Source organism: Pseudocercospora fijiensis (assembly GCF_000340215.1).
Source record: "Pseudocercospora fijiensis CIRAD86 unplaced genomic scaffold MYCFIscaffold_1, whole genome shotgun sequence".
Classification (NCBI taxonomy): Eukaryota; Fungi; Ascomycota; class Dothideomycetes; order Mycosphaerellales; family Mycosphaerellaceae; genus Pseudocercospora; species Pseudocercospora fijiensis.
This window is the reverse complement of record NW_006921532.1, coordinates 8,490,022-8,516,695: the sequence shown is the minus strand read 5'-3', so window position 1 is coordinate 8,516,695 and position 26,674 is coordinate 8,490,022. Positions and strand designations below refer to the sequence as shown.

The window sequence follows — 26,674 nt, the reverse complement described above, 5'->3', positions numbered from 1 at the left end:
CGCGTACGGTATCGTAAAGTGGTTTCGACGCGACTTCGACTCGCGCTCTACCTCCTCCTCAGTGAAGGGCATTGCATCTTGACGTCCATCTCTCTCCATGAGCACACACTTTCTGCTCACTCGGAGTCACGAAATGCGTATCCAGACTTGAACAGCCTCTTGTCCGGCGTGCTCTCTGCCAGCCATGTTGTCGTCGCCAGCATCTTCGTCGTCCGTCTTCAACCAGCTTCCCGCCCGCCCGCCGACACCACCACGAGACGTGAACAAGCACGTAGACGACGCACTGCGATTCCTCGACCAGGGACACGACGAGCCTGGTCAGGCGGGGAAGGAAGCAGAGAGGGAGAAAGAGCTACTGCCGGTCACGGCTCGCTCGGCCGTGGACACGCCACCTTCCAAACCGACGGCAGTATCACCACAGCCCCGAGGTTCGAATGGAGTAAAGAGGGTCGGCTTCTCGCCGTGGCCGACATATCACGATATTCCGCATCTTGGTGTGTCTAGCTCACCAGACAGCCGTGCTCAACGACAGACGCCACTATCTCGCGAAACAAAACCGCTGAAGTCCATCCTCAAAGCACAAAATGAGCGCACGCCTTTGACTCCAGAGGACCTCGACCACAAACTGAGCAACTTCTCTCCTCAGATTCCGGGCAGCTTTCGAAAGATGCTACAGGCCATCATTCAGCAACTGTCGAGTCCGTCGAGAGACACTCGCAGAGACGCCTACATGTCCATAAATGGCGTGATTAAAGCGTATCAAGGACTTCCAGAGGTGCAAGCCGTCATCGACAAGATCGATCTCCTCCAGCAGTTTCTGGCACGAGACTTGGCCTGGAAGGACCCTACTGGCATTCTCGACACTCAGATTGTGACGCAAGCTGCGCAGTTGGCATGCTCGATCCTCACGATGAAAGAGTCTGCTGCTGCCCTGGATGACGATTTTCGAGCGTTCGTCGCTGATCGATGCATCACTTGCTTAGAGCAAGTCGATCTATCAAGGGCGATACTGAAAGTACATCTGCACGTGCTCGCCGTGCAGCGCTTCCAAACCAACATTTTGACTACCACCAGGGTGGAAAAGCTGGTGAACGCACTGCAGAAGATTGAGGATCGGACCAGCACAGTAGTTGCTCGTCTCATGATATATCAGAGATTGATCGAGCAAGCTCCGGCGGCGATGCTGAGCAGGATTTCGGACTGGATCGAGAATGTGTTTCATGGACTACTGAGCAGTGTTTCGGAAGTTCAAACTCGTGCCATTAATACTTGCACCGCGGCTGGACTCCATCTGGGACATCAGCAGGCCGCTGCCCGAGCGATTCATGAACTTTGGGACAAGGAGACTGAGAATGGCAAGAGCTACGGCGACTTCTTCAATGATCACCTCACTCAGCTCAGCAAAGATCCAGCGAAAGCGGTGGTGGCCCCGCAGATATGGGCAGCTGTGATTCTGTTCTTCCGCAACAGGCGGCGCAGCATAGACAAGTGGTCAAAATTTCGCGATTGGCTTTTGACGCTGCAAAAGAGCCTGAACTCGGGTAACGTGGAAGTCAAACAACATGCGACATTTGCCTGGAACAAGCTGGTATACACGGTTATGCCCGATGGCAACACTTCGGACACTCTTTATTCGATGCTCAAGGTGCCTATCACGGCTAGCCTTGAGAGGAAAGGTAGCGACAAGACCTCGCAAGAGATGCGTCAAATTGCAGTGGACAGCTACTGCAACCTCCTACACTACGCGCTGAGGCCGGCGCTATCGCCCGAGGAACTCGATCGTGCCTGGATCAATTTCGTCCAACCCATCTTGGCTGTCATGTCCAAGCATAGCGCTCGCGGGCAATTCTCTGCATGTCGCATCCTCCATGGCTTGCTTAAGAAGACCACCGGAGCATGGAACGAGCATGCCGCGACCGAAAAAGAACCTATCAAGGCTGATGATCTTCCGCGCTTGGACGTTCGGTGGGTACGATCTCGCCTCGATAAATTCATCAAACTGCTCGAACCCTGGATCCTGGCAGGCATGTCTCAATCTACGGAATCTAACAAGGCTCTGACTAGTATCTGGCGCTCGCTCATGACTGCTGTTGCTGGGGCCGGTGCCCAAGAAGTTCGAACGTCTGCTGAGCTAAAGGTTGCAATAGCACACCTTACAAACCTCTTTCGGAGAATCTGGTTTGCTCCCTCTCAGGCCTCCAGCACGAGCTATTCAGCATGGCTTGATCGTTACCAATCTTTACTAGGCGATGCTATTGGGATACTAGGCCCGTCATATTTCGTGGAGGACGTCTTGACGATGACCAATGAAGATGGCGTTGAAGTGGCTCCTACGCCATCGCATCGGCCGTCAAAGCACCGTCAATCGGCATGCTGTGCGTTCTCCATTCTCTACTCACTTTACTACCAGCCGCCGCCAGCGCTGCAATTCGAGGCTACGTGCAGAGACTCTGCGGGCTGGCTGCTAGGCTTGCTGGCCGGTGCTAAAGGTTCCGCTTCGAGTAATCTTGGCTTGTTATACAACACGCTGCAATTTTGCGCCAAGATACGCAGCAATACCTCCGAGCATCTACGGGGACAGCTATGGAGTGCAATCGCAGTATCAGCAGGAACGTTGTTACGGGTCCAAGCATCTGTATCTCCTCAGCGTGATGCAGGTATCGCTGGTGTGTCGGTGAGGTTCGCAATCGACATCCTGCTCGAAGGCTTGTGCTTTGCAGAGTCTTCCCACGATTGCCTGCAGGACTTGGCACAGCTAATGGAAGCTACGTGCCTTTCAACCAAACACATTGCAGGGGATGGAGGCGTTGTTCTGGATGTCATTGAGCGTTTGTCGAAGCTCGTCTCGGAGAAGACAAGCTCTGCTCCTCTTGGCACGACATTGCGTTTATATCGCATGCTAGTGAAGCATGCTGTATGGCCGAAGAGTAAGGCTGAGCTTGAGACAAGCCGCAAAGCTCTCTGGACGATTCATCTGGAGCCGCCTAAAGCTCAGGTCTTCGAGTCCTTCGATCACTTCTATGATCTATTCAACAGCTGTCTAAAACGAGCTTACGACCAGGCCGAAACGACAGAAGAAGAGCTAGGAAAAGCTGCAGTGGAGGCTCTCGTTTCGACAGTGGAATTTCTCCGCAAGTGTCCGCATGCTGTACTACCTATCGCCATTCGAAAGTTTCAAGCTGGCTTTGTGCCATGGATCGAAGACACCAAGCGCATCGTATTCCTGGCTACGCTTTCCAATGCCGATGACTCTTCGGCAGTATCGTCGCGGGTACAGGATGTATGGAGCGCTTTGTTGCGAGTCATTTCTGATGGATATGTCCAGAAAGATAGCACACTCCTGGGAGCCCTGGAACCAATCTTGATAGCCGGGTTTTCGAGCCCAAGCAGAGAAATTGTCAACCAAGCGATATTGTTCTGGACGTCCAACTTTGCGGATCAGGAGCAGCTCGAGTATCCGATGAGGCTACTGCCTCTACTTCGCGCACGGCAAGCTCAGGCAGGCTTCAACATTCCTGGTTTCCCTAGAGGCGAAGGACAAGGCGAGGTTGCACGACTGCCAGCATTTGCCGAGTCGCAGGTCAAAATCAGCAACCACCGACGTGCACTGAGCTCAAAAAAGTCAGCGCCTCATACGTGGAAAGCGCCGGCTGCCGAGAACATTTTCATCAAGCAGCATCTGGCAGCACAAGGTTTGCCTTTTGACGCAGCCGCTGTCGCACGCGCAACTGCTTCTTGCAGTCCTGCACCAAAAGCGAGGCTACGCCACCATGACTCCCAAGTCGACTTTGCTCCGATAGAGCCTCCTACAGCGCCAGCTGTTATGGAGTCGCAGCTGCTTACTGAGCATCAAAAGGACGTTCGTGCTAGGCAGTACGAGGATGCACAAGTCTTCCCAGAGTTGTCGTCGAGCCCCATGGCTCGATCGACGTCTACCAAGAACATTTCCAAAAAGCTCGACTTCTCCACCGATCCGCCTCAAGGCGCACAGGAAGGTGTAAACGTTACGCCAACAGGTCCCGTCGAGGGGGGACCGATGAGTGATGATCTGCCGTCATCACCAACTCCTCGTGGTGGTACAACTCGTATCTACGATGGAATTGATCAGCCAAGTGAAGGAGAAGAGACCGACGTCGACCCGCCGTCTTCGCCTCCTCGAAACGACGATAAGCATGAGCCAGCACAGGAACAAGAGGATGGTCGGGAAGGTACAACGGCCGAGGATTTTGCCACTGCGCACGATATCGCAGCTGAAGTACGACAGCTAACAGACGATACGGCCGACACGGAAGGTCAAGAACCTTCCGACTTGCCTTCCGACTTGCCTTCCGACACTCATCTACCCAATGCGCAGCTTCAGCGGGAAGAGGCAGAGGCGGAAGGCGATCAGACAGCGATTCTACCATCAACCGATCAATATCCGAGAGGCACGAGTGGATCAGAAGATGCCCCTGAGACTCCCTCTCGAATCGAAAACTCGATCGTGGGAGTTGGAAGTGCTTCTGAAGCCACGCCATCGGACGCTGGAACAGACGGAGTGGAAGGTTCGAGGACGACCAGGAAGCGCAAGCGCGTGTCCGAGACCGCTCTCACTCCGCGGAAGAAAGAGCCAAAATCTCCATATCATAGACTCATGTCAATGATTTGTCGAACCAGCCAAAATGATGACGATGACATTGGAGAGGAGATCGTAGTTGCACAACGAAATGTGCCTTCATCTGCCAGCTCTCAGCAACCGCGTGAGGCGAGTCCTTCGGCGCAATCAAAGGAGGCGGCGCCCGTTGAAGACGGCCCAGCCGAGCCAGTTGCGCCTGCCAAGCGAGGACGTGGCAAGCCTCCCAAGAAGGCAAGCTCTCAAGATTCCAGCAGACCATCTGTCGCTCCAGTGGCTGGTCTCAAGCGAAGCGCATCCGCAGTGAGCACCAGAAGCTCAGGGGGCGAGACTGTGACAAGTAGGATTGAAGACACGCCGGCGCCTCGCAAAGCTCGAAAAAAGCGCGAGGTGCAGCTTTCGCAAGATGCCTTACGTTCGCGAGAGAGTCTTCGATCATCACGGTCCACTCGACGCTCTGAGCCTGACGTGCATACTGATGACAACGAGGCTGGTGGTCAAGCAGCTGCAGCAGATATCGGCGAGCGTCAACAAGCCACGCATGGTCGACCGATAGCACAGCCTTCTAGCATCCTTGGACGCCTACGCGGCATCTTGTCGGATTGTAAGAGCATGATTTTGGGGTCGCAAGAGGAGGAGCGGCAGTTTGATGATGTCTTGTTCGAGATTCGCAAGGAAGTGCACGAGGCTGGGAGGCGGGCACGGTGATGCACAGGGATAATAGAGCTCTGTACGTAGCAATAATACCAGCGGTGTTCGGCTCGAAGGCGACTTCCTATTTGGCAGATGGCCGAGTGCCGGATCGATTTTCGTCATGCACATTTCGTAGAGTTGATATGCACCTTTTGGAGGCCCATTTTGGCTTGTTCCCTCGTTGATGTTCGCTCGCGGTGAAGCCCCAATGGCTGGACGAATGCAGGGCAACATCTGAAACGTCCGAGAGCCCCACCATCACATCACGTAGCGGTGCATCAATCTTGAATCAGTCAACAAATAAGTGTCACTGCTCGCAGGCTGTCTTTCTCTCCACTTGACCTGACCTCTACACTCATCCACGACTGCGTTTGTGTCCCTCCATTCACGAGCTAACGATGGGTATGTTCCTCCTCCCAGTGAGGCCAAGAGCAAGACTAACACCCGACAGATCGTCCGAAGCGTCCTGCCGCCATCTCGCCGTCCACCACCGGCCCACAACCCAGCGTTCACGCTGAGTCCGACAAAGTCACGGCGACTCTGCCAACTGGCGATTCTGTCGAAGTGCTTCTCTATGGAGCTACCGTGACGAGCTGGAAGAGCAACGGCAAAGAGCGCCTTTGGCTCAGCACTGCTGCAAAGCTTGATGGCAGCAAGCCTGTGAGAGGCGGCATTCCCGTAGTCTTTCCAGTAAGAGGAATCTTGGGAATGGACAAACATGATGGAACATTGCTGATGGAATAACAGGCCTTCGGTCCTCCACCCAAAGATCATGCCACCGGCGGTCTGCCACAGCACGGCTTCGCCCGCAACTCACAATGGGAATACCTAGGTCGCTCAAGCAGCGAATCTGGCCTCTTGGCAAAGGGCGGCGATGACAGCGTCAAGCTCGATTTCGGTCTCTCTTCCTCCAACCTTGCTCCTGAAGCGAAGAAAGCGTGGCCATACGAGTTTGGCCTAGTATACTCCGTCACACTGGGTAAGTTTGGGCAGCAGGAACTGCGAACTGGCACACATAGCTTACAAGTCCCAGGCAAGGACGGCCTGCAAACAATGCTCAACGTGCGCAATCAAGGCAAGGAGAGCTTTGAGTTCCAAATGCTTCTCCATTCCTACTTCTCCGTTTCCGACATCAGCAAGACTGTCATCACAGGTCTCGGCAGCGTCACCTATATTGACAAGATGCTGAACGCAACCGAGCACCAGCAGACAGATCCACAGATCAAGATCACTGGCGAGGTTGACCGCGTCTACAAGTCGATCAAGCAGGACACGACTTCGATCGTGGTGGATGGGAAGCCGCATTTGGATGTCGTGAGAGACAACCTCGAGGACTCTGTCGTGTGGAACCCATGGATCGAGAAAGCAAAGGGCATGGGAGACTTTGAGCCAAAAGACGGCTACAAGAATATGGTCTGCGTAGAGGTCGGCGCCGTTGATGGCTGGCAGAAGCTTGAGCCAGGCGAGACGTTCGAGGGTGGCCAGATCTTGAAGGCGCATTGACTTGCTCAACCTACGCTTTGAGAATGACGGCTGCGTCGAAAGCATACAGTCACGAGACACAACATTGCATGAAGTAACGAAACAGAGATATGATAGAGCAGTGGCGAGACGCGTCACCAAAAGCAGCGGCATTAGCAGCAAGAGAAAAGAAGAAACCAGGCATCAATTGTGGAAGTCTGAAGTTATACAGTTTCAAAGTTTCAAGTCTCATGCATGCAAGTGTTTGAAAAGCCCTTTGCGCATCACGCCCGGTCAAATGCATCGCGCGGCCTTAGCAAGTCTACCGCATTAAACGCCGATATCCCAACCAAAGTGTATGCTCTGAACCAACATATCACGCCTTTCCAGCCCAGTGATTTGTAACATACGAGACAACAGTGTGAACAGCCTTACCTCCTCGGTCATCAGCATTCACTGCTGCCATTTTACCCAGCCTTTCCCCAACCGCATAATCTCATAGTCTCGTATGAAATACCTCCTGTCACATCACCTCTGCAACCTCAGTGAAACCCATTCGTGCGGCTGTTGTACATCTTGGTGCCATCTGTGAAGTATGGGTGATGCACAGCCTGCTTGGCACTCATGCGTCCAGCTGGGTCGTAGACCAGAAGCGCGTCGAGCAGATTTAATCCCTCGTCACCGAGAACCTTAACACCATCCGCGTTTACAAGTTCATCGTCCTGCTTGCGCTCCCACTTGGGGAAACTTGACTTGAAGTCGGGGAAGCTTGTGACGCCTGGCCATTCCTGCTCTGTGGGTGTGCCGAGCAGACGGAAGATTTTGAAGATCTCGTCGATTTCTGAGTCGCCGGGGAAGAGAGGCTTGCGGGTGGCCATTTCGGCGAAGATGCAGCCTACTGACCACATGTCTACACCGGTACTGTATTGCCGACCGCCGAGCAGGATTTCTGGGGCACGGTACCAAAGGGTCACGACTTCGTGAGTGTATGTTCGCAGAGGCACACCGAAGGCACGGGCGAGACCGAAGTCGCCAATCTTGAGGTTGCCCTCCTTGTCAATTAGAAGGTTCTGTGGCTTCAAGTCGCGGTGGAGGACACGGTGCGAGTGGCAATAGCGGATTCCGGACAGTAGCTGGTGAGTAAACTTCTTGACCTGAGCGGATGTCAGTATTGCTTGCGACAAGTAACGATCGCATTCCGTACCATTTCTGCACCAAGGCCAAAGTGTCCTCTGCCCTCGAGTACGCCTTCAGGCAATGGCTTGCCACGCCCACCTTGGCTGACCGGCAGAGCCTCCATGTACTTCTTCAAATCGAGGTCCATGAACTCGAAGACCAGGTACAGCTTGTGGCCGTCGGCGTGCACAATGTTAAGCAAGCGCAACACACTGGGATCCTGCATCTCTTTCATGAGACTGATCTCGCGAATTGCTGTGGACGGTACGCCTTCATCTTCCGCTTCGAGTCGGATCTTCTTGAGGGCGACGATGCGGTGGTCGGGAGTAGTCAAGTCGCGCGCCTTGTACACAACACCGTACGTGCCTGCAGCCATTGGAGAGCGATCAGCATTGCGCCCAATGCGTCTTCCTCATGCCCACAGTGACTTACCCTCGCCGACCTTCTCCATCTTCTGGTAGTTCTCCATTTTGATTGATTAGTCGACAGTCCTGTGCGGCCGAGTGGGTTGTTGTGCTGGGTGGTGTGTTCCTTTGGCGGAAGTGTCTCTGTCTCAGGAGGCGGCGGCGGACGACTTGTCTCAGAGAAGGGTCGGTGGGTGATGAAAAGTCTCCATCCAGGCGCGGGAGAAGAGTCGCGAAGGCGCCGTCAGCAGTCAAGACGCTGGGAGTTGTTGCTTGAAAGCCTTTCAATTCATGATTTGTTGTCGCGCCCTGGCCCCAAGTCAACACAAGCGGCCCGCATCGCGCAACGCCCCGGGAAAGCGCGACAAGCTTCCCTACGTCAGAACAAGACCTGACTCTTTCAATTCTAGCTATAATATCACTGCATATCAACAAACTCGGCAACATCTGAAGAACACGCAGGCTCTCATTTCATGCCCGATGATGCTCAGCGCGCAAGCCTGACGCCAGTCCCATCTCGGACACACTATCACATGCTCTTGCCGACACGTGATATGGTGACATGAGCGCGTTACCAGCCTCCTTGCACTGTCTTGAGGCTCAATTCCGACACAGCCATGGCTCCAGGCAGAGGTAAAGGCAAGGCTGCCGTCAGGTCGACGGCGAGCGCTGCGAGAGCTCCTGCGACACGGTCAAAGCGGCCAGGCGCATCAACATATACTGACGATGACGTTGCTGATGTCTACACATCCATGGTAGCAGAGGCAGAAGCTGCAGAAGCTGCATCCGAACATCGACCGCTAAAGAGGAGACGAGTCGCTCCAAATCCGAGATTAGAGAGGCCGGCAGATGTTGAGGTCCAGTCAGCAGATGTGGTCACTCCTTCTTCGCCTGTCTCTGCAACACCCTTGGCACCCGTTACACAAGAACCGGCAAGGCTACAGACTGTGCAGGACTCTTCAGAGTCGGAAGGAAGCGATCTAGAGTTTGAAGATGTTGATGTCGATCGCGTTGGCAACGTTTCCGACGGATCAGTGGACGGCATAGAAGATTTGTCTATTGCTGTCGAGCCCGAGAGCAGCACTAGAAAGAGTGCCCTGCCCAGGCGCAAACCCGGAACGGCCGTTGAGAAGGCGCATCGACTGCTTGTACACAAGCTTCATCTTCTATGCCTACTTGGTCACTGCATGTACGTTAATGGAAGATGCAACAATGCTGCAGCTCAACGCCACGTTCGCTCTGTACTAAGCTCGAAGACTGTGTCATATTTGAATCCAAAACAGAATGATACACAATTCCAGCGGAATCGGTCTTTCATGGACGGGCTTGAACAGGCGGTGAATAATTTCAATGCCGAATACCGAGTGACTGGTTCAGGACTGATGAAGCCTCATTGGAATATCGATGGAGACATGCCTGAGGTTCGCGAGACAGGACTTACACCTACTGATAGCTCCGACTTCGTCTTAGCGGCCAAGGATCTTGAAGGGTCGCAGGATCTTGGTAATCAACTCTTTTGCACGTTGCTTCGCTCAGTTGGCGTCGACGCTCGCATAGTTTGTTCATTACAACCGCTGCCGTTCAGCAGTGCTCCGAAGTCCAGCACACCCAGCAAAGCGAGGAGCACACCGAACAGAGTCTTTTCCGCACAGACGTCCTCTCCCATCAAGATCAGCAGCAACGACGACAAATCTATCAGCAATTCCAAGACTATAGGCAAAGTCCCTTCAGTGCGAAGACGTCTTGGTCAGCCGGACTTTGCTGCTGAATCAAGCAAGCCGCAGGTTGTGAAGAAGAAGACTAAATCTGCCCCTAAACTGCAGTATCCTGTTTTCTGGGTAGAGGCTTTCAACGAGGCGCAGCAGAAATGGATTGCTGTCGACGCAGTAGTGACGAACACGGTCAACAAGGCCTCGAAATTGGAGCCTCCAGCTTCGTACGATCTTGGGCAATTGAGTTATGTTATAGCTTGCGAAGACGATGGCACTGCTCGTGACGTGACCAGACGCTACGCCAAAGCCTTCAACGCGAAGACTCGCCGACATCGGGTAGAAGCATCACAGAATGGCGCAAAGTGGTGGAAGGCAGTCATGCGATTCTTCCGACGACGCGGTGGGAAGCTTGATCGTGAACAGGTCGAGGATGCTGAGCTGGCACAGAAAGAAGCGAGAGAGGGGATGCCCAGCAACGTTCTCGACTTCAAAGATCATCCATATTATGCACTAGAACGCCATCTCAAACGACACGAGACAATCCATCCCAGACGCGAAATGGGAAAAGTGAACGCTGGAACAGCTGCCAAACCTCGACTGGAGCCCGTATTTCGTAGACAAGATGTCCAGGTGTGCAAAAGCGCGGACAAGTGGTATCGTGTGGGTCGCGAGATCAAGGAGGGTGAGCAACCACTGAAGCATGTTGCTGCACGCACGAGGCGGCATGTGTTAGTCGATGACGAGGACGAAGAAGCAGCGACGACTCCTCTATATGCTCCCTTCCAGACTCAGCTTTACATGCCGCCCCCAGTACAGCGCGGTCGCGTACCGAGAAATGTCTATGGCAATTTAGACATATATGTGCCTTCAATGGTACCGCCAGGTGGCACGCACATTAGACATCTGCTTGCTCAGAGAGCTGCACGGCTTCTGAAAGTCGATTCTGCGGATGCGGTAACTGGTTTCAAATTCCAAGGTCGGCATGGCACAGCAGTTATCGATGGTGTCGTTGTCGCGGAACAATATGCTGATGCGGTCTGGGCGGTTATCAATGGTATCGAAGATGAGATGGAGGAAGAAGCATCTAGGGCAAGAAGTTTGATGGCTTTGAAAATGTGGAAGCGATTTTTGACTGGCCTGCGTGTCGCGGAAAGAGTTAGTTCGTATGCAGATCCTTCTGCAGAATCTTCCGAGCAGATGGCAGACGAAGGCAACGAGTTCATGGATGATGCGCATGGACTCTTGCTTGGGCAAGCTGATGACGCCCCACTCATTACGGCAGGTCAATTCACGTTGACAGAGCTGAATATGGGATCCAAGCCTACACGGAAGCCCAAGCGAAAGCACGATAGTGATACAGATATGGAAACGCTGGAAGAGGATGAGTATGCCGAGGCTGAGCGTGAAGACAAAATGCAGCAAGACTTTGATACGCACAATCTTGAAGGTGGAGGCTTCTTTGACAGCAAGGATGGCGGTGGGGGCTTCATGGTCGAAGATGAAGATGGCGGTGGTTTCGTACCTGGCGATAATGCCGAGGACGACGAAGGAGCCGGCGGTTTCATGGTCGAGGAGGACCACGAGGGTGGCTTTCTGGGTGGAAGAAACAACACTGGACATGACGACGACGAGCCTCTTATCCATGAAGAAGTTTCCCACAATCGAGGAGGCTTCCTACCTGAAGACGAGAATGATGACGAGGACCTTTTCGGGGATGAGACTGAAGAGCACAGCATGGGAGAAGCGGCACCACATATATCGACTAAGCCGCCTGCGCAAGACCGTGATATGCCAGCTACAGACACGGGTATGGAGGTGGACACGCAACAAGAGCTCACCGACAACGTAGCACAGCCAGCGCAAACTCGGATGACGACAAGATCGCCAAGTCATTCAGAAAATGGACGTCAAGCTTCGAAGGCATCAGAGGAGGAGCAGGGCGACAAAGATTCTCTGCCTTCTGAGGACCCAGACATTGACCAGGACATGGAGCCTGACTGGCTTGAAAGCGATTGAGAGGCCGGGGATTCATCTCTTGACGTTACTCAGTGTTTGGGGGGTATCGGATCGTCAGTCTTTGGAGTATGAGCGCGTTGAACGTACAATCGACAAGACTTTGGATATTTGAGACCACTCTAAGATTCATTGTTGATAGATACCTATGCTAAGTACGACCTCCTTCCACCCAGGCCGTTTCTTCATCGACCCACGCCGTGCCATCATTTCACTTCGTTGGTCTTCACCTATGGCGACACAAGGTGTCCTGATTTACGGCGCAGTGTTCTGGATAGAACCCTCAGCTGCCTCAGCTGCATCCGTGATCAGCTTTGTGATCTTGCCGATGGCAATCGTCTGACCCTGATCTCTCAGCGTAAATCGTCCAAGCTGCGGGTAGTCTTCGAATCGTTCCACACATACGGCGCCAGCGGCACCAGTAACCTGTAGTCTTGCGATGATGTTCATGCCCTGCTTAGCGAAGCCCGGAGGCTTCTTCGACTTGCGGTTGGTTTTTGGCTCTAACTTGTGGAGCAGAGCTGCGAAGGTGACTTCTTCGGTGGCGGAGTGGACGTGCAGGACGCAGTTGAAGCCGGCCGACAGGATGGACTTCAGCTCCAGTAATCTGATTTGAGCTTCGAATTGGTTGACGCAGTGTACGGGGCGTTTCGGTGAGCAGAGCACGAATCCGGGCAGAATGTCTTCTTCTTCAGCTCCCTTGATACGAATGCGGACTTGGTCACCGCAAGTAGCGTGTGGAATTTCGTCCTCAGTCTCCCCGTACAATGCGGAGATGGTGATCTCGGCGCGGTTTGGCATCATCAAGTATTTGTTCTCCTTCTTGATGACACCTGCTTCGATCTTGCCTTCAATCATGGTTCCAAGATCTCGATACTTGGCGGCAATGGGCATCATGAATGGCGAAGTGAGCTTCCGTTCGAGCTGCTGCATGGAGTCGAGGTACTCCAACAGTGATGGGCCATCGTACCATGGTGCAGTCTCCTTTGGTACTCGTGTCTTGATTCCGACTGTGGTCTGTGCGGAGATAGGCATGATGGTAAGGTCGGTCTTGGGGTTGTAACCAAGACCCTTCAAGAAGGCGATCAATTTAGCCGTGCACTCCTTGTATCGTTCCTCTGACCAGTTCACGGTGGGGTCATCCATCTTGTTGACAGCAATCACTAGCTTGTTCACACCTTGGGTCTTTGCAAGCATGGCGTGCTCACGAGTCTGGCCACCCTTCTCGAACCCTGTCTCGTACTCACCCTTACGAGCAGAAATGACAAGAACTCCGATGTCTGCCTGCGAAGCACCAGACACCATGTTTGGCACATAGGTCTTGTGTCCAGGTGCGTCAAGGATGGAGTACCGTCGCTTTTCTGTTTCAAAGAATCCTCGACCAACCTCGACTGTCTTTCCCTTGGCTCGTTCTTCCTTTGTCTGGTCCAGAGCCCATGACAAGTACCATGACTCTCGCCCAAGATCTTTTGCGTCCCGTTTGTACTTCTCCATAGTTCTCTCATCTACCATACCAGTTGCGTAGAGAATGCTTCCTCCCAAAGTACTCTTGCCTGCATCAACATGTCCCAAGAAGATGACATTAACGTGCTCTTTTCCGTACATCTCCTTGAGCTCCTCCTCATCAACCTCGTTCGCTTGTTCCTGTGCAACCAGATCAGCCCGGCGAGCTTCAGCCTTGGTCTCAGCCCGGGATGGAGATGAGCGTCCAGATCCAGAAGGAGTTGGCGAAGCTCTGCCGCTGCCCGCTGCACTAGATTCGCCTGTCTTCTCTACAGCCTTGGCGGCTGCGACTTTGTTACCTGCGGCAGGTGCATCTTTGGAGATGGCCTCCTTCGGCTTCTCCTTCTCTTGGGCTGTGGAGGGAGGTGCAGATGTGCCGCCAAGAGACAGGACCTTGGTGCCACCAGTCTTCTCGACCTTCGGCTTTGTAGCGCCAGTATCAGCAGCGCTCAGGGAGAGCGTCTTCACTGCGCCATTTGAGGCTGCAGGCTTTGGCGCTGCAGGCTGCTGGTTGCCTGATGGAAGTGCCTCGCCTCGCTTGGCGATCATGGGGGTCTGCTGCTGCTGTTGCCTCTGGTGGGGAGGAACATATGACTGCTGTTGTGCTGGTTGCGGGTATTGTTGAGAGCTGTTCCCATAGTTTCCACCCTGCTGACCGTACTGCGCATATGTCTGGCCTTGGCCCTGTGCATAGCCGTACTGTTGATATTGTCCATACTGCTGGTATTGTCCATATTGCTGGCCGTAGCCATATTGCTGGTACTGCTGGGCTGGCTGGAAGGATTGTGCGCCTGGTGTGAATGAGTTTGCGCCGGGGACGAATGTGTTCGGGCGTGCAGGCGCGGCACTGCTCTGAAAGTTCATCTGCTGCTGCGTCTGCTGGGCGAGATGCTCATCCTCCCACGAGTCTGGCGGCTGGTCGTTCGCCATGCTGCCGTTGAGTCAATCGATATGCGACGATTCGGCGGTGATGTATGCGGGCAGGAGAGGAAGAAACGGAGGTGTGGTCACTTTTGCAAACAACGCGGTGTCTGAAGCCCAGAGGGGTAAATGTAAAGAAGTGCCAGGGTTAAAAAACTTTCCATATCGAAGCGAGGGGCGCCAGCAAGCCACTGTGGCTGACGTGCCCCGGCGACTTCTCTTCACGTCGTCTGCCGTCTGGTGGCTCAGCGCGTGAACACCACTCCACTGACCTGACCAGACATGGAGATCCTCCTGTCAAGAGTCACGCAACAGGCAGTGCATTACGCCATCAGGTCGGGCATCTCCATCACCACTGGCTATGCCCTGAAAGAATGTGGCCGCTTGCTGAAGCAGGCGCCCAAAAGTCGCGACCGCGAGGAATTGCGACAGCTGCAATTCCGCCTCGAATCCAAGATCCGCGTCATCTCGCCTGCTATTGACATGATAGAGCTGATTGCCGCGCGTGGCAATACATCGCTCGAATCAGCCGTGAGTCTCTGCAAGGACATTCGCTACGAAATGCAGAAGCTGGGCCAGCGCCTACAAATGGCAGCCACACACGAAGAGCTTACCCAGCGCAAAGCCATCCTGTCCAAGTCTCGCGAAGAGACCGATGCCGAGCTGAAGGCCATCGTCAACCAGATGAAGCTGCTGTTGGCGCGCATCGAGGACGCCGTCCCGCTCATCAATCTCGCCATCACAACTTCCGGCGTGAATCTGTCTACGAAGCTGTCGGGCACCATCAGCCCCAGCCGCCTTTTGCAAGCATCGACCTTCTTGTCTTCTGCTGATGCCCAATTCGGTGGCACCCCGACAAGCCGCCAGCAGGTAGGCCCCACATATGTCCTCACTATGTATATGCTCTTCGCCGGTCACGCCGCACGACCTGTCGACGAACGTGGTGTGCGTGAAACGACCTGGAAAGAAGTCATCCACAAGGCGCGAGTGAAGCTATGGCGTGTCCCGCTCGACCAGCTTTACACTCGACCAGGCGAGCCTCCGGAAACTGACTGTTACAATGATAACACTATTCCAGCAGATGCCAAAGCCTCCGAATTTGCCTACCAGCTCGCCATCATCGAAGACCTGGACGATGACAGAGTACACTCTTTCGAGGATGACGAGCCTCAGCCCGGAGCTTGCGATGATGTTGCAAATGCCGGTCTTCGCGATGTTGTGCCGATTCACGAGATCTCAAAAATATTCTATGCAGACACCGGCAAAATCCTCAACATTGGCGGTGATGGTGAGACCAACAATCCCGTTTTGCTGCTAAAACGCGATGTTCATGCGGAGCCACCTAGACGCATGCTTCAGCGCTCTCAATCTCGAGCACACACGCCAGATGAGGACCGAGACAAAGGAGCTGCGGGCCATCAGAGCGAGATTGACGCTCAGCTGGAGCGAGAGTCCAATGCAGGTACGCCACAAAAGCCGACTGCTCCATCGCAATCAGGCCTATGGCGGCTCCCTGCTGACCTAGATCCGGAATGGATGGCCTTCGAAGTCTATGTGGAAGAAGAGGACTCGGACACAGAAGACGAGCTCCCGACAGATTCCAACCCCCACAGTCGGTGTACTTCTCTCGATCCTAGCGTCGCTGATGCTCTGGCGAAGCTCAACCTCTCGTCTTCACCAGCAGGCGCGCCTTCTTTGAATGCGAACTCTGCAGCATTGGCCATGTCACCAAACAAGCGCACCGGTCCTCCCATCAAGACGACGCTATCTCTGTTGGAAATGCTCCTTAAGCTGTCTGCACTCCAGCAATTCCGCCAAGAGTCCCATCTCGCCATCGAGGATGAGCTGCTCAACTTCTTTCTGGAAGACAGCGCCACTGCAGGAGCCGGAGCGGACAAGTCATATCGCCAGCGTCTCCGTCACGATGCCATGAAGCGTGTCGGATTTGACCCTTACGACGAGTCACCAATCAAGCGTCGAAGCGAAGAATACATTCGCGACAATGGTGGCTCACCACGCTCAGTGCGTGAGTCCCTCTCACCGGAAGGCTTTGGCCATGAGATTGCATATGACGAGGCATACGAGTACGAGGAACAACCGATTCCCAAGCTTGACTTCGTACGCGGCACGACTGAACGATTCTCGCCGAATCTGGCAGGTATGAGGCCTTCATACTCGCCACGTCAGCACCAGCAGCCCATGCACCAGCAGCAAACACCTTCACGAACTTCCACGCCAAACTTGACAAGCGACGCTCATCGCCAAACAGTCAGTGCGAAGTACGCAGGTAGCGGCAGACCCTCACCTTCACCTCAAGCCAGACCCTTGGCAACTCCGCCGAGCTCAGGGACTGGGAAAACAAGAATGGCGACACTCAGAAGTCAGAGTGACAATAGGCCAAGGAGTCCTTTGCACGAGGCATACACCAATGAAGAGCAATGAGAGCATACATAAGACAACACGAAGAAGTGATGAGGATCCATTGCATTGCTTGGCGCATAGTTACTGATCAGCATTTTATGATACCCGGAACGCGAACGCATTGAGAATCTGTATTCTTTCCCAGATCGTAATTCTTTTCCATCGTGATGTTCTGTCTATCATCTATCATGTCTCATTCTATGCTCCATGCTCCCAGGTCACCTCCCAGCGCTATGTTATACCTTCCCAGGAAAACTCCCCTCAAGCAAGCGTTCGTAGCTCCTTCCCATACGCTTAGCCTGCGCGCTTCCTTCCTTCACCATCACAGAGCATGATTGATTGCTTGGACTCACGCTTTGGCCTTACGCAGATTGTCCTTCCATTTATCCTCCAGCGCCTTTAGCTACGGTATCAAGCATCAGCCCTTGAGCCAAAACATATGCTCATCGCTATACCTTGGCCTGAATAACATGTGGTCTCTCCTCCACCGCCTGCGCATTAATAGCCATAGCAGCCTGTCTCGTCGACGTCGATGCACTACTACCATTCTCACCCGCCGCCGCAGTCCTCTGCAAATTACTTACTTCCTCCCGATCCTGTTGTCCCCGTCCCCTCCTCCTCACCTTACTTTCCGGCCACTCCTCCACATCAGCTTCCTCATCCTTCTCGTCATGTTCCTGCTTGAAATAGAACCACCGAAACTCCGTATTCTGCCACCCGGTGCCCGCGCTTTGTTCAAAAGCATCCCAATCTTTTGTGAAGTAGTGTAGGAAGCCTCCGTGTGTGACGACGACGATGTTCTTCTCTTCACGGCTTTTGAGCCATTGGCGTGCTTGGCGTGCTCGGGCTTGGATTGCTTGGGATGTGGGTGACCATTTTCCTCGCTTGCAGTTCCAGCCATCGGGGACGAGGGAAAGGTCGACGGGTTGGTTGGCGAATTCTTTTTCGAGCTTGGATTTTTCCGAGCCCGTGTCGCAGGGGAGGTCGGAAGTTTCCTGGAGTTCTGACAAGGCGATGACTTTGAGGCCTTTGCGCTGGATTGTGTCGTGGAAGCTCAGGAGCGCTGTGTGCAGGGTTCGCCGTATGGGTGAGGCTACGATTAGGTCGATCTTGTCGTGGTGGGGGAAGTTTTTTTGGAGGTTACGGCATTGCTCTTCTCCAAGTTCGGTCAGGTCTGGATCTGGCATGTGGTGATTTTCCACGCAGAGATTGTGATAGCCTTGAGCGTGTCTCACGCAGTAGATCGTGGGTGCCATTTTTGGTGTGAGCAGAAGTCGACGATGGGCGGGATGGCTCTTGATATCTGTGATGTATATTTTATCGAGGAATCTTGCAATGGGAATCTTATCGGCGATTGTTGTTTGCTAGGTTGTGGTTGAGCTGGTAGATTAGGATGTATGGGGTTATGATGGTGACACAATCAGAAACAAAGAATGACTTGGCTGCTGTGAATAACGTACGGGAAGCAGCACACACTTGCCTAGGCATGCAGGATGGCTTCACTACGGCATTCCCACAGAAGGTGCTAGCAACTCATCCATCATGGTTGAGCTGGCGGTGTGAGACGTCGGCGTCGGCGTGAACGTAGTTTTCCGGGCGTATCACAGCGTGCGATAGCTTCTCTCGGAGGCCGACACATTATTAGGGACGCGACAGATAAGAGTCAGGAACACGATGCACTTTTTCCATTCGTTGCGTCACACGTGAAGATTGGCGTACGTGTTTGGTGTTTGGCTTGCTTGCTCGCCCGACCTTCCTTTCGGAAAGTCTTGGCAGTCTTGGCCCAAGCACTTCGGTAGCAACGGATGTCTACGTCTACCTCTGTGATTTGATCTTTGAGTCTTGACATTCATCGACTCAATTTACTGATGAAACATGTCGTATTTTCGACTGCATCCCAGACGGTTGGTGAGCATGTCATCTTGCTCTGCGTGTGCCCAATCGTTGCTGCCGCAGTGGGAACCCATTGCTGGCCAACACGCCAGTCTCTCTTCCAGAGATGATGCTGTTCAATGCTTTACAACAGCGGTAGGGAGATAGCTATCTCGCTGAGATGTGTTGCTCGCTCATGAGGACCTGCTGTGAATATTCAAGTCGCCAATCTGCACATCTACCGACTGGGCGACCAGTCTACACAGAGTAGAAGTCCCGTTTACACGACACCAAGGAAGCAGAACTCCCACGATGCTAGGCATTGTGAGAAGTCAAAGGAGAAGAGCTGGATATTGAGAAAGCAGTCTTTGTAAGTCCAATATCATCGCCGGAAGCGGAGCAGGTATGGCTTTTCTTTGTGTATCAGCAGCTGCACATCTTCTCCCCAATGCCCTTTCTCATCACGGCCCTTTCTCATTACTTCGCACAAATCAAAAGCAGGAAAAGCAGCAAATATGGTCGAATACAGGTTACCAAGCCTGTCGCCTCCGCCAACACCCCCACTGAAGCAACGACTGAGGAATGCCAAGGCTGGGAATGGCCGACCAAATAAAAACCTCCCAGGCGCGTTCCCAGCTTCGCCGCCCAAGCTCACTGCTCTTCTCAATCCAAGCAAGAAAAGGCTGGCTGAGAGCAATCTAGTGCCTGGACCCGGCAAAGGCTTCAGGCCTTCCAAAAGAGCAAGAATCACTCTGGACGAAGGACCATCATCCCCATGGCGAGAAGACCGCCAAAGGGAATGGTTCGTGAACGTCCGAGACAGGAACAATAACCTTGTTCGAGCTGTCGCCAAGGAGTTAGCAGAGAAGCCAGGCGAGGTGGATTGGGAGGCCATTTACAGCATGTATAGAAAGCTTCAGAACCAATATTTGGTACGACTGCTCGACTTCACGACGCTAGGCGACAAGACTGGAGCCGAAAGGGGCCCAACGCACTGGGAAGCGTGGGAGTATTGCGATGGGAAGCCCAACACGATCGGCCGAATCCTTGCTCAAACTCCTGCAGGCGTCGAGGAGCCTTTCGTTTGGCACGTCCTCACTTCTCTGTTGCGAGCTGTACTGTGGCTGCATGAAGGACGAACCGAAGTTGATCCATGGGCCATGGAAGAACCCAACTGGACTCCCATCGTTCATAATAACATCAATCCAGACACAATTTTCCTGACCGCTCCACGCGAAGGACAGGTCTATGGACAAGTGAAGTTGGGAAACTTCACACGCTGCAGACTGCTTCACGAGCGGAATAGCCTCGAACGTCGACAGAATATCAATCTTTTCAAAGCGCCCGAAGGCCAAGGTCAGGAGGATTTCGAGGCTCCAGAGCTCTCCTGGTATATCAGCCGGGATCCTGAGGTCCTGAACTTGTCTCCTCGCAGCATGTTGAGGTTTTTGGACCAACGTGGTCTAGAGGACGAAGCAAGCGAGCCTTTCGGAGGCAGATCCGACCTTTGGTCGATCGGTGCTGTCGTGGTAGCCCTGATGGGTGGCGCCTACGTTCCAGAAAGTAGAGAGGAGGTCTATGAGCCATATAGCAAAGCTCGTGGGTTTGCGATGCGCTCGCTGGAACTGGCGCGGGAAGGCAAGGACCGATGGCAAGCACATATGTTTCCACAGTCTTACAGCTTGAGTCTGCGAGTGTGTCTCGAGAAGCTACTCATCTTCGATCCTGCTAAGAGATTCAGCATTAGTGAAGCTTTGCACTTCGTGTCAACGAAATGGGATAGATGGAGGAAGCTCGACGCCGGATGCAAACCTTGGCAGAAACCTGGTGCAAAGAAAGGGCCAGGATTAAAAGGCATTCTTAAGAAGGTTGCGCCAGCGTTGCCAAAGGCTATGCCCTTCTTGGGCGACGACGAAGAAGATCTGTACACCAGCGGCGCTCAACCTCTGCCAACAGTACCTCAGACCACAACAGATCGACCTGGTTTCAAGACGTGGAGACAACGAAATGAGGACAACGAGGCTACTCAAAACCATCTGGGCTCCCGAGGATACTTCAAGCCTGGTACAAGTACGACACGGCCGACTATCGGCTACGGAAGTCTGGCATGGGCTCAAGCCAGGAGGAGAGAACGAGAAGCTGCAGAAGCGGCGAGAGCTGCATTGCGTCCAGCAGCGCCATCGCGTCCAAAGCCCGCGAGAGCGGCACCGCGTGGTCCCGCGGCATCTCCTCCTACGATGCCACGGCGTGGTCCTGGGCAAGTAAGAGTTTCCCGATCAAGTGGGCTTTCGGTTTCCGATCCACTGCGCTACAGACCAAAGTTGCACGCGAGCGTAAATACGGATAGGCGAGAGGAGTTCTTTGGTGGCGGCGGAGACACAGCTGATGCCGGCGGAGAGGTCACTCAGAATGACACATCCAATACAGATAATGATGCAGCGCTTGCGGCTGCCTTACAGGAGGAAGAGTATGCCGAACCTGTCCCACGGAGGCGAGGGAGGAGGAGAGCAACTGCTCAAAACCGGCCAACACTGGACACTATCGCTGAAGAGACCGAGATCGATGAAATAGACGAATACGATGATCCCGTAGGGCAAGATCTGGCTGCGGACGAGGGGCGGATTGATTATCGCTCGGGTGACTTTGATGATGACTTTGTGACTGACGCGGACCAAGGTGACGGCGGTGAAGAGTATGAGATGAGCGGTGCGCTCCAGTAGACCTTTCGTTAGATAGAACGTGAGAATTGATAGCCTTGTCCGCTTCCTCCAGCTCTCGAGAGTTCTAGCGTATTTACTGACTGGAGATGTCTGCATTGAACCATGCTGGTGTAGTCACTGCGAACAGGGGCAGCTGACATGAAGAACAATTTTGAAGTGTGTGCTGGGCTGAGACATTATTCGGTTCTGGCCGCATTGTGCTGTCGCTTTCATCAGGCCTCCTGCTGAGCAAGGACAATTTTCATGCTTCAGGAATGTTGTCTGGGCACGGGGTCATGTCCGCAGTTGAAGACTCTCGTATTATTTGGTTGCTTCGTTGACATTGCAATCCTTCGAAACATTCGTGGTCCAGGCCAGGACACTATTTCAGCTACACAGCAAAGCAGCTGAGTGTTGAACAGTACGGAAAAGGCTCGAATGCATACAGCAGTGCAGAAATGATGGACAGTGTTGATCGACCTCCTTTTGATGACGGACTGCCTTGCCGGCATTGATCGCAGGCGGCAGCCATGTGTGAGCGAGGCGGACGGGACGTCGGGAAGACAGGGGAGGTGGCGTTTTCTGGTGCAGTTCCTGAAGTAGCTTTTCTGCAGCAGCGAATCAAGGAAATTCGAAAGGATTCGTGCAGGCAAAACATCGATCGCGTTCGGTAACTTAGCGCTTTCAGGATTTCGCTCAACTGCTTGTGATATCCTTCCAGCAGGTAGCGATACAGTAGTGCTGACATGCAAACAGCCAGCAGATCTTGCATGCTGTTGTGGTTACATTGCAGCTCTCACTGCAGCTTTTATGCATTGACAGTGTATAGTTCGCATGATTGATGAGCTGCTGCGCCGATGACGATGGCTGCAGCACACCACGCAGAATTGTACAGGCACACTGGCGAAGGTTTCGCTTGCCGGGATTGCTCAGCCTCAGCCAAGCAGTCTTGAGACGGCTTGTCAACGGGTCTCCATCAACATGCGTTGGAGATAGTGTTGCAAATCTGCTGCAGAAGGAGCAGTTTCACCAGCAATTAAGTTATTCAAGTTTGATTGAAGCTCCTGACGAACGGTTGGATGTGTGCTGCGCGCGTGCGATGTCTTCTCCACCGGCGAATGAAGTACCGTACGATGTCAGGACTCCGCGGGAGCAGCCACTCATCTCGACTATGCAGCGTGCGTCCGTATTGCGGCTGACACGTGCCATGGAGCATTCTTCCAGGTGTGCTCTCGCTGTCATCTTCATGTGCTGGCAGACATATCTGTAACTGACTGGTGGCGGCGCTGCGGGGGTGGTGTAGGGCGTGCCCGGCGTGGGCTGATGAGTGAGTGATGATGAGTGAGTGATGAGTGAGGTCGATCGCGACGAGACACCAAGACGGTCAAGCGGCCAAGGCTTTTGTCAAGCTAAATCTTGAGCCGCCTTACCCCTGCCAGCTCCTCCACAAGCGACAACTCAGACGACTCACTTCACCCTCTTCCCGCAATCCTCCTCGCCGCATCCGGACAGAAGTGGGCATCTTGCTTCGTCGCCTGCGCTCTGCATCACGCCCGTGTCCCCATTTTGGCCATTTTTAGCAGTACGCCGTCTCGCCGTCTGCTCGGCCTTCATCACAATCCTTTCAATTCCGGCTGCATGGCGATGGCGCTTGTCACGAACGCACCTCGCCTTCCAGTCACACTCCCGATTCATGTTGCAGTCTGGTTCCATGCACTGGCCAACGTCAGGTAAGGCACCGGCAGGCTATCGACCCAAATCCCCTCTGCTCGGCTCGTATAAAGAGCATCTTGCCTGCTCTCGAGACGCCTTCCCCTCTCATTGCACATCTACCAACCTCGAGAGTACCGGTCATCGCTAGAAGCCACTCGCTTTTTTACATTCTTTAATTCTCTAGTCCGAGACCAAGTAACCACTTCGAAGATGTACGCTTTCACTACCATCTTGGCCACTGCCTCCCTCGCTATTACCGCTCTCGCCACGCCAAATGGAGGTTATGGTGGTTGGGGCTCTGGAAAGCGCCCATCCTGGTGGAATGGCCGTGGCGCTGTCTGCATGAGCGACAACGATGCCCAGACCGTCGCAAACCACTTCAACGAGCTCATCTCCAACTACTCCAACTCCAGCGCCAATGCCTACCTCACTGCCGACTTCCAAGACTACTCTGACTCCGTCAGCGAGTTGATCAACAGCGGCTGCACTTCTGGCCCAGCCACTGTAAGTTCGAGAGCTTGAGACATGTACATGTACAATGGACAGCATGCTAATGAGCTACAGCTCGGAGCTGCCACCTTCACCAACCGCGACGCCTTCGAGGCTGGCCAGGGTTCCCAGCCAAACATTCCATTCAAGCAGCTTAACGTCTGGTAGGGCAATATTGCATGGCAGTGGAATTCAAATTCACTTCTAACAACTTCCCAGGCACAACTGCGATACCGTCACCCTCCGATGGATGACTACCGTACAGGCAGGTGCACCACAGGCAGTCCGTGGTATCATTGTCCTCGAGACTGTCTACGAGAACCGCAAGTGGCTCATCAAGACCGTCTACTCCGAGTTCAACAGCGGTGCATGGCTCGTTGACCTTGGCGTCTTCAAGCCAGCCAACTGCCCAGCATAGAGTCCTCGTTGCTTCTTGATGGAAATGACAGCATGGTAATTGGGTCTCGTAAAATTTCTGGTTTCTCATCAACCTTTATATTGCATGTCGACAAGCCGCGGGATCATGAGTTGCACAGTACCGCTACGAGGATTGGTCTGATAGATGGCCTACTTATGTCGAGAATTTACTATTGTCAATGATGAACACCATTGTGCCATCCCTTCAGACATCTCATTGTGTACCTCCATCCAAGTGAGTATGATTGCGATCGTCACCTCCTGTTACTAGCCTTAAACATGCTTTGCTACCACGCCACCACGTTACCCACATGACAACCACTTTTATGTAACGGAACGGACGGATGCCCGCCAACCCACGCGAGAAGCGCGTTGTGTCGTCACCGAAATAAAACGACAGGCTTCGTTGCCAATTTCTGTGAATTAGGTAGTCTGGACGGGCAAGTGATTCTGGTCTTGAGATGCAAAATGTGATGACCACTGCAGCCAGCGTGTCTCCTCGAAATTCTTCATACCCGCGAGAGTACGTGACATTTGCTCCTCGGAACTCGACGTGAGAAATGATCATGACTTCCCAAAAGATTGTGCATTTCTTGCAAGCAACCCGCAATCCTACTTGATCTATCATCACTGGTAGGTATCCTCGCGCCATCCAAAATGCATTGCGTTGCCCAAATTCACAAGCGAGCTGCATGCAAAATACCGCCCTGCGTTGCCCTGCCCTGTCTGGCCCTTGCCCATATTTTCACGACTAGTATCCGATATCTGTTGTGGTGACATCCTCAATGAAATGCTTCTCGCGGCCGGTCCTGGAGAACCACAGATACCATGGAATAATGAATGTCTTGATAGTGTGTCCCAACCAGCCGGCATCAGAGACGGTGCTGACGACATTCTTCGATTCCTCAAATGCGCTCGCGATACGTGGCTTTCTGAACTTCTCATATGCCTCGAATGCCTCTTTCATTGGTGTAGTCCTGCCCTTCTCGATCCATCGGGTAAGGAAGCGGGAGAAGAGAACTGTGTCTTCGAAAACGATGCCCGTACTCTCGCCTTGTGGTGGCATTGCGTGCTGAAATCAGGTTTAGCGTGTGCATGTCGTGAAAGGCATAGGTTGGCTGAACTTACTGCAGCATCACCAAGGAGCATGACTCTGTCGGTCGACCACTTGCCATCCTTGCTCAATGTGTACACTGGCCAGAGGAAGAAGTCTTGAGCCTTCTTGATGAGCGGAACGATGCAAGGGATCTTTGCATCTCCAAATCTGTCGAGAAGCTGTGCTCTCGTCTTCTCAGCCTCTCCTCCCACCGCCTTCCATCCATCTCGAGATCCAACGTCGGGCACCTGCATCAGTCCGCCAACGTATACAGAATCGGCCGTTGAGGAGTGGTAGCTGGACAAAAGCATGCCTCGTCGAGCAAAGTTGATCGCAGTGCACTCGAAGTGGACCTTGAAGTCTGGCTCAATAGGTGCAAATCCAAATGCGTTGGCAACACCAGAGTAAGTAGCCGTCCGCTCTGGTTCCACGTGCTTCAATCTCGTCACCGAGTGAATCCCATCGCAACCCATCAGAAGTTCGGCAGAAGCTGATCCGCCATCTTCGAAGTGGATTGTGACTTTGTCTGCAGTTTCCTCAATCTTCACCGTGCGCTTTCCGCAGGTCATGGTGATATTCTCTTGCTGCTCCACCGCCGCGAGCACACCCTTCAGGGCATCGCCACGAGTGATTCGTAGTGCCTTGTATGGTGGGTTCCCAATGCCCTTGCCTTCTGGTCCGCGGAAATCGGACTCGGCAAGCTTTCCAGAGTAGATATCAAAGACCTCCAGGTAATCGATGTCTTTGCCGTAGTTTCGCTGTCGGATGATGGGCAAAGCACCAAGATGGTCGAGCATGCGGAGGGCATTTGGTGTGAGGTTCACAGCACCTCCAATCGTCGCTGGCTCGGGGCGGATCTCGAAGATTTCGATCTTGGGCACTTGTCCCTTTGGAGCGAACTTGGTGAGCGCCAAAGCAGTCGTGAGGCCAGCAATACCGCCTCCAAGAATGATGACCTTGAGGCCATCGGCAGATGCGGGAGCCATGATGATTCGAGCGCGTCAAAGTTCTTGTTGGTCGAGGAGAGGGAGGAGGGAGAGGGAGAGGGAACGAGAAGGAGGCAGAGACGATCATATCTACTGAGTAAAGCTGGGAACACCGCCAGATAATGTTATCGGTCAGGGGCCATTTGGGGCCGTTCCCCGACTCATGTGGAACGCGTGCAGCCTACGCAACGTCGCACCCGGAGGCGTTGGCAGCGTTCACAGCCGCTGTCATGCTCGGCTTCTCGAAATCCTGCGCCAATAATTCATGCTGCCGAACCGAACAGACTCTGCAAAGAAAGGCAGCAGGCTTGCCTTGAGGTCGACGAACAGATCCAGCTCCTTCACCGCATTGTCCGAAAGCTCCTCGCTAACTTAGCGTTCCGAGCAGGAGCTGAAGTCGTTCGTGCAGATCTGAGAGCCAAAAATAAGATTTGGTGGAGGCTGATCGGGGAATGGAGCCGAATCTGCAGATTTTGGCCTGCAGAG

General features: G+C 53.5%; 10 protein-coding genes across 10 annotated transcripts; 6 read left to right on the top strand and 4 right to left on the bottom strand.

The window, feature by feature from the left end:
* Window positions 1–226: 226 nt before the first annotated feature.
* On the top strand, window positions 227–2,350 carry MYCFIDRAFT_10660 (uncharacterized protein; the record flags this gene model as incomplete). The annotated part of the gene is made up of 2 exons (XM_007921453.1): window positions 227–259; window positions 323–2,350. Coding segments are annotated over 2 exons (2,061 nt in total), but the record flags the coding sequence as incomplete, so codon positions are not given.
* Window positions 2,351–5,755: 3,405 nt separating this feature from the next.
* Window positions 5,756–6,808, top strand: MYCFIDRAFT_76411 (uncharacterized protein; the record flags this gene model as incomplete). Its single annotated transcript, XM_007922265.1, has 3 exons — window positions 5,756–5,995; window positions 6,053–6,284; window positions 6,339–6,808. Coding segments are annotated over 3 exons (942 nt in total), but the record flags the coding sequence as incomplete, so codon positions are not given.
* A 500-nt stretch (window positions 6,809–7,308) lies between these two features.
* Window positions 7,309–8,411, bottom strand: CDC2 (cell division control protein 2; the record flags this gene model as incomplete). Its single annotated transcript, XM_007922069.1, has 3 exons — window positions 7,309–7,920; window positions 7,971–8,308; window positions 8,375–8,411. The coding sequence occupies 3 exons, from the start codon at window positions 8,409–8,411 to the stop codon at window positions 7,309–7,311; spliced, it is 987 nt and encodes a 328-aa protein (XP_007920260.1).
* A 552-nt stretch (window positions 8,412–8,963) lies between these two features.
* MYCFIDRAFT_193055 (uncharacterized protein) lies at window positions 8,964–11,521 on the top strand (the record flags this gene model as incomplete). The annotated part of the gene is made up of 2 exons (XM_007923644.1): window positions 8,964–11,443; window positions 11,506–11,521. The coding sequence occupies 2 exons, from the start codon at window positions 8,964–8,966 to the stop codon at window positions 11,519–11,521; spliced, it is 2,496 nt and encodes an 831-aa protein (XP_007921835.1).
* Window positions 11,522–12,181: 660 nt separating this feature from the next.
* On the bottom strand, window positions 12,182–14,580 carry MYCFIDRAFT_55530 (uncharacterized protein). Its single transcript, XM_007921972.1, has one exon. The coding sequence runs from the start codon at window positions 14,502–14,504 to the stop codon at window positions 12,327–12,329; it is 2,178 nt and encodes a 725-aa protein (XP_007920163.1). The 5' UTR covers window positions 14,505–14,580; the 3' UTR covers window positions 12,182–12,326.
* Window positions 14,581–14,777: 197 nt separating this feature from the next.
* On the top strand, window positions 14,778–18,269 carry MYCFIDRAFT_201760 (uncharacterized protein; the record flags this gene model as incomplete). The annotated part of the gene is made up of 2 exons (XM_007923642.1): window positions 14,778–16,521; window positions 17,134–18,269. The coding sequence occupies 2 exons, from the start codon at window positions 14,778–14,780 to the stop codon at window positions 17,193–17,195; spliced, it is 1,806 nt and encodes a 601-aa protein (XP_007921833.1). The 3' UTR covers window positions 17,196–18,269.
* On the bottom strand, window positions 17,057–18,269 carry MYCFIDRAFT_181416 (uncharacterized protein). Its single transcript, XM_007923643.1, has one exon. The coding sequence runs from the start codon at window positions 18,170–18,172 to the stop codon at window positions 17,366–17,368; it is 807 nt and encodes a 268-aa protein (XP_007921834.1). The 5' UTR covers window positions 18,173–18,269; the 3' UTR covers window positions 17,057–17,365.
* Window positions 18,270–19,303: 1,034 nt separating this feature from the next.
* On the top strand, window positions 19,304–21,508 carry MYCFIDRAFT_193051 (uncharacterized protein; the record flags this gene model as incomplete). The annotated part of the gene is made up of 1 exon (XM_007923641.1): window positions 19,304–21,508. One exon carries the CDS (start codon window positions 19,304–19,306, stop codon window positions 21,506–21,508), a length of 2,205 nt encoding a protein of 734 aa, XP_007921832.1.
* Window positions 21,509–23,173: 1,665 nt separating this feature from the next.
* On the top strand, window positions 23,174–24,307 carry MYCFIDRAFT_181415 (uncharacterized protein). The gene is made up of 3 exons (XM_007923640.1): window positions 23,174–23,704; window positions 23,765–23,850; window positions 23,906–24,307. Exons 1-3 carry the CDS (start codon window positions 23,411–23,413, stop codon window positions 24,105–24,107), a joined length of 582 nt encoding a protein of 193 aa, XP_007921831.1. The 5' UTR covers window positions 23,174–23,410; the 3' UTR covers window positions 24,108–24,307.
* MYCFIDRAFT_71427 (uncharacterized protein) lies at window positions 24,265–26,203 on the bottom strand. Its single transcript, XM_007922132.1, has 2 exons — window positions 25,235–26,203; window positions 24,265–25,178 (listed from the first exon to the last, which is right to left on the bottom strand). The coding sequence occupies exons 1-2, from the start codon at window positions 26,186–26,188 to the stop codon at window positions 24,858–24,860; spliced, it is 1,275 nt and encodes a 424-aa protein (XP_007920323.1). The 5' UTR covers window positions 26,189–26,203; the 3' UTR covers window positions 24,265–24,857.
* Window positions 26,204–26,674: the final 471 nt, after the last annotated feature.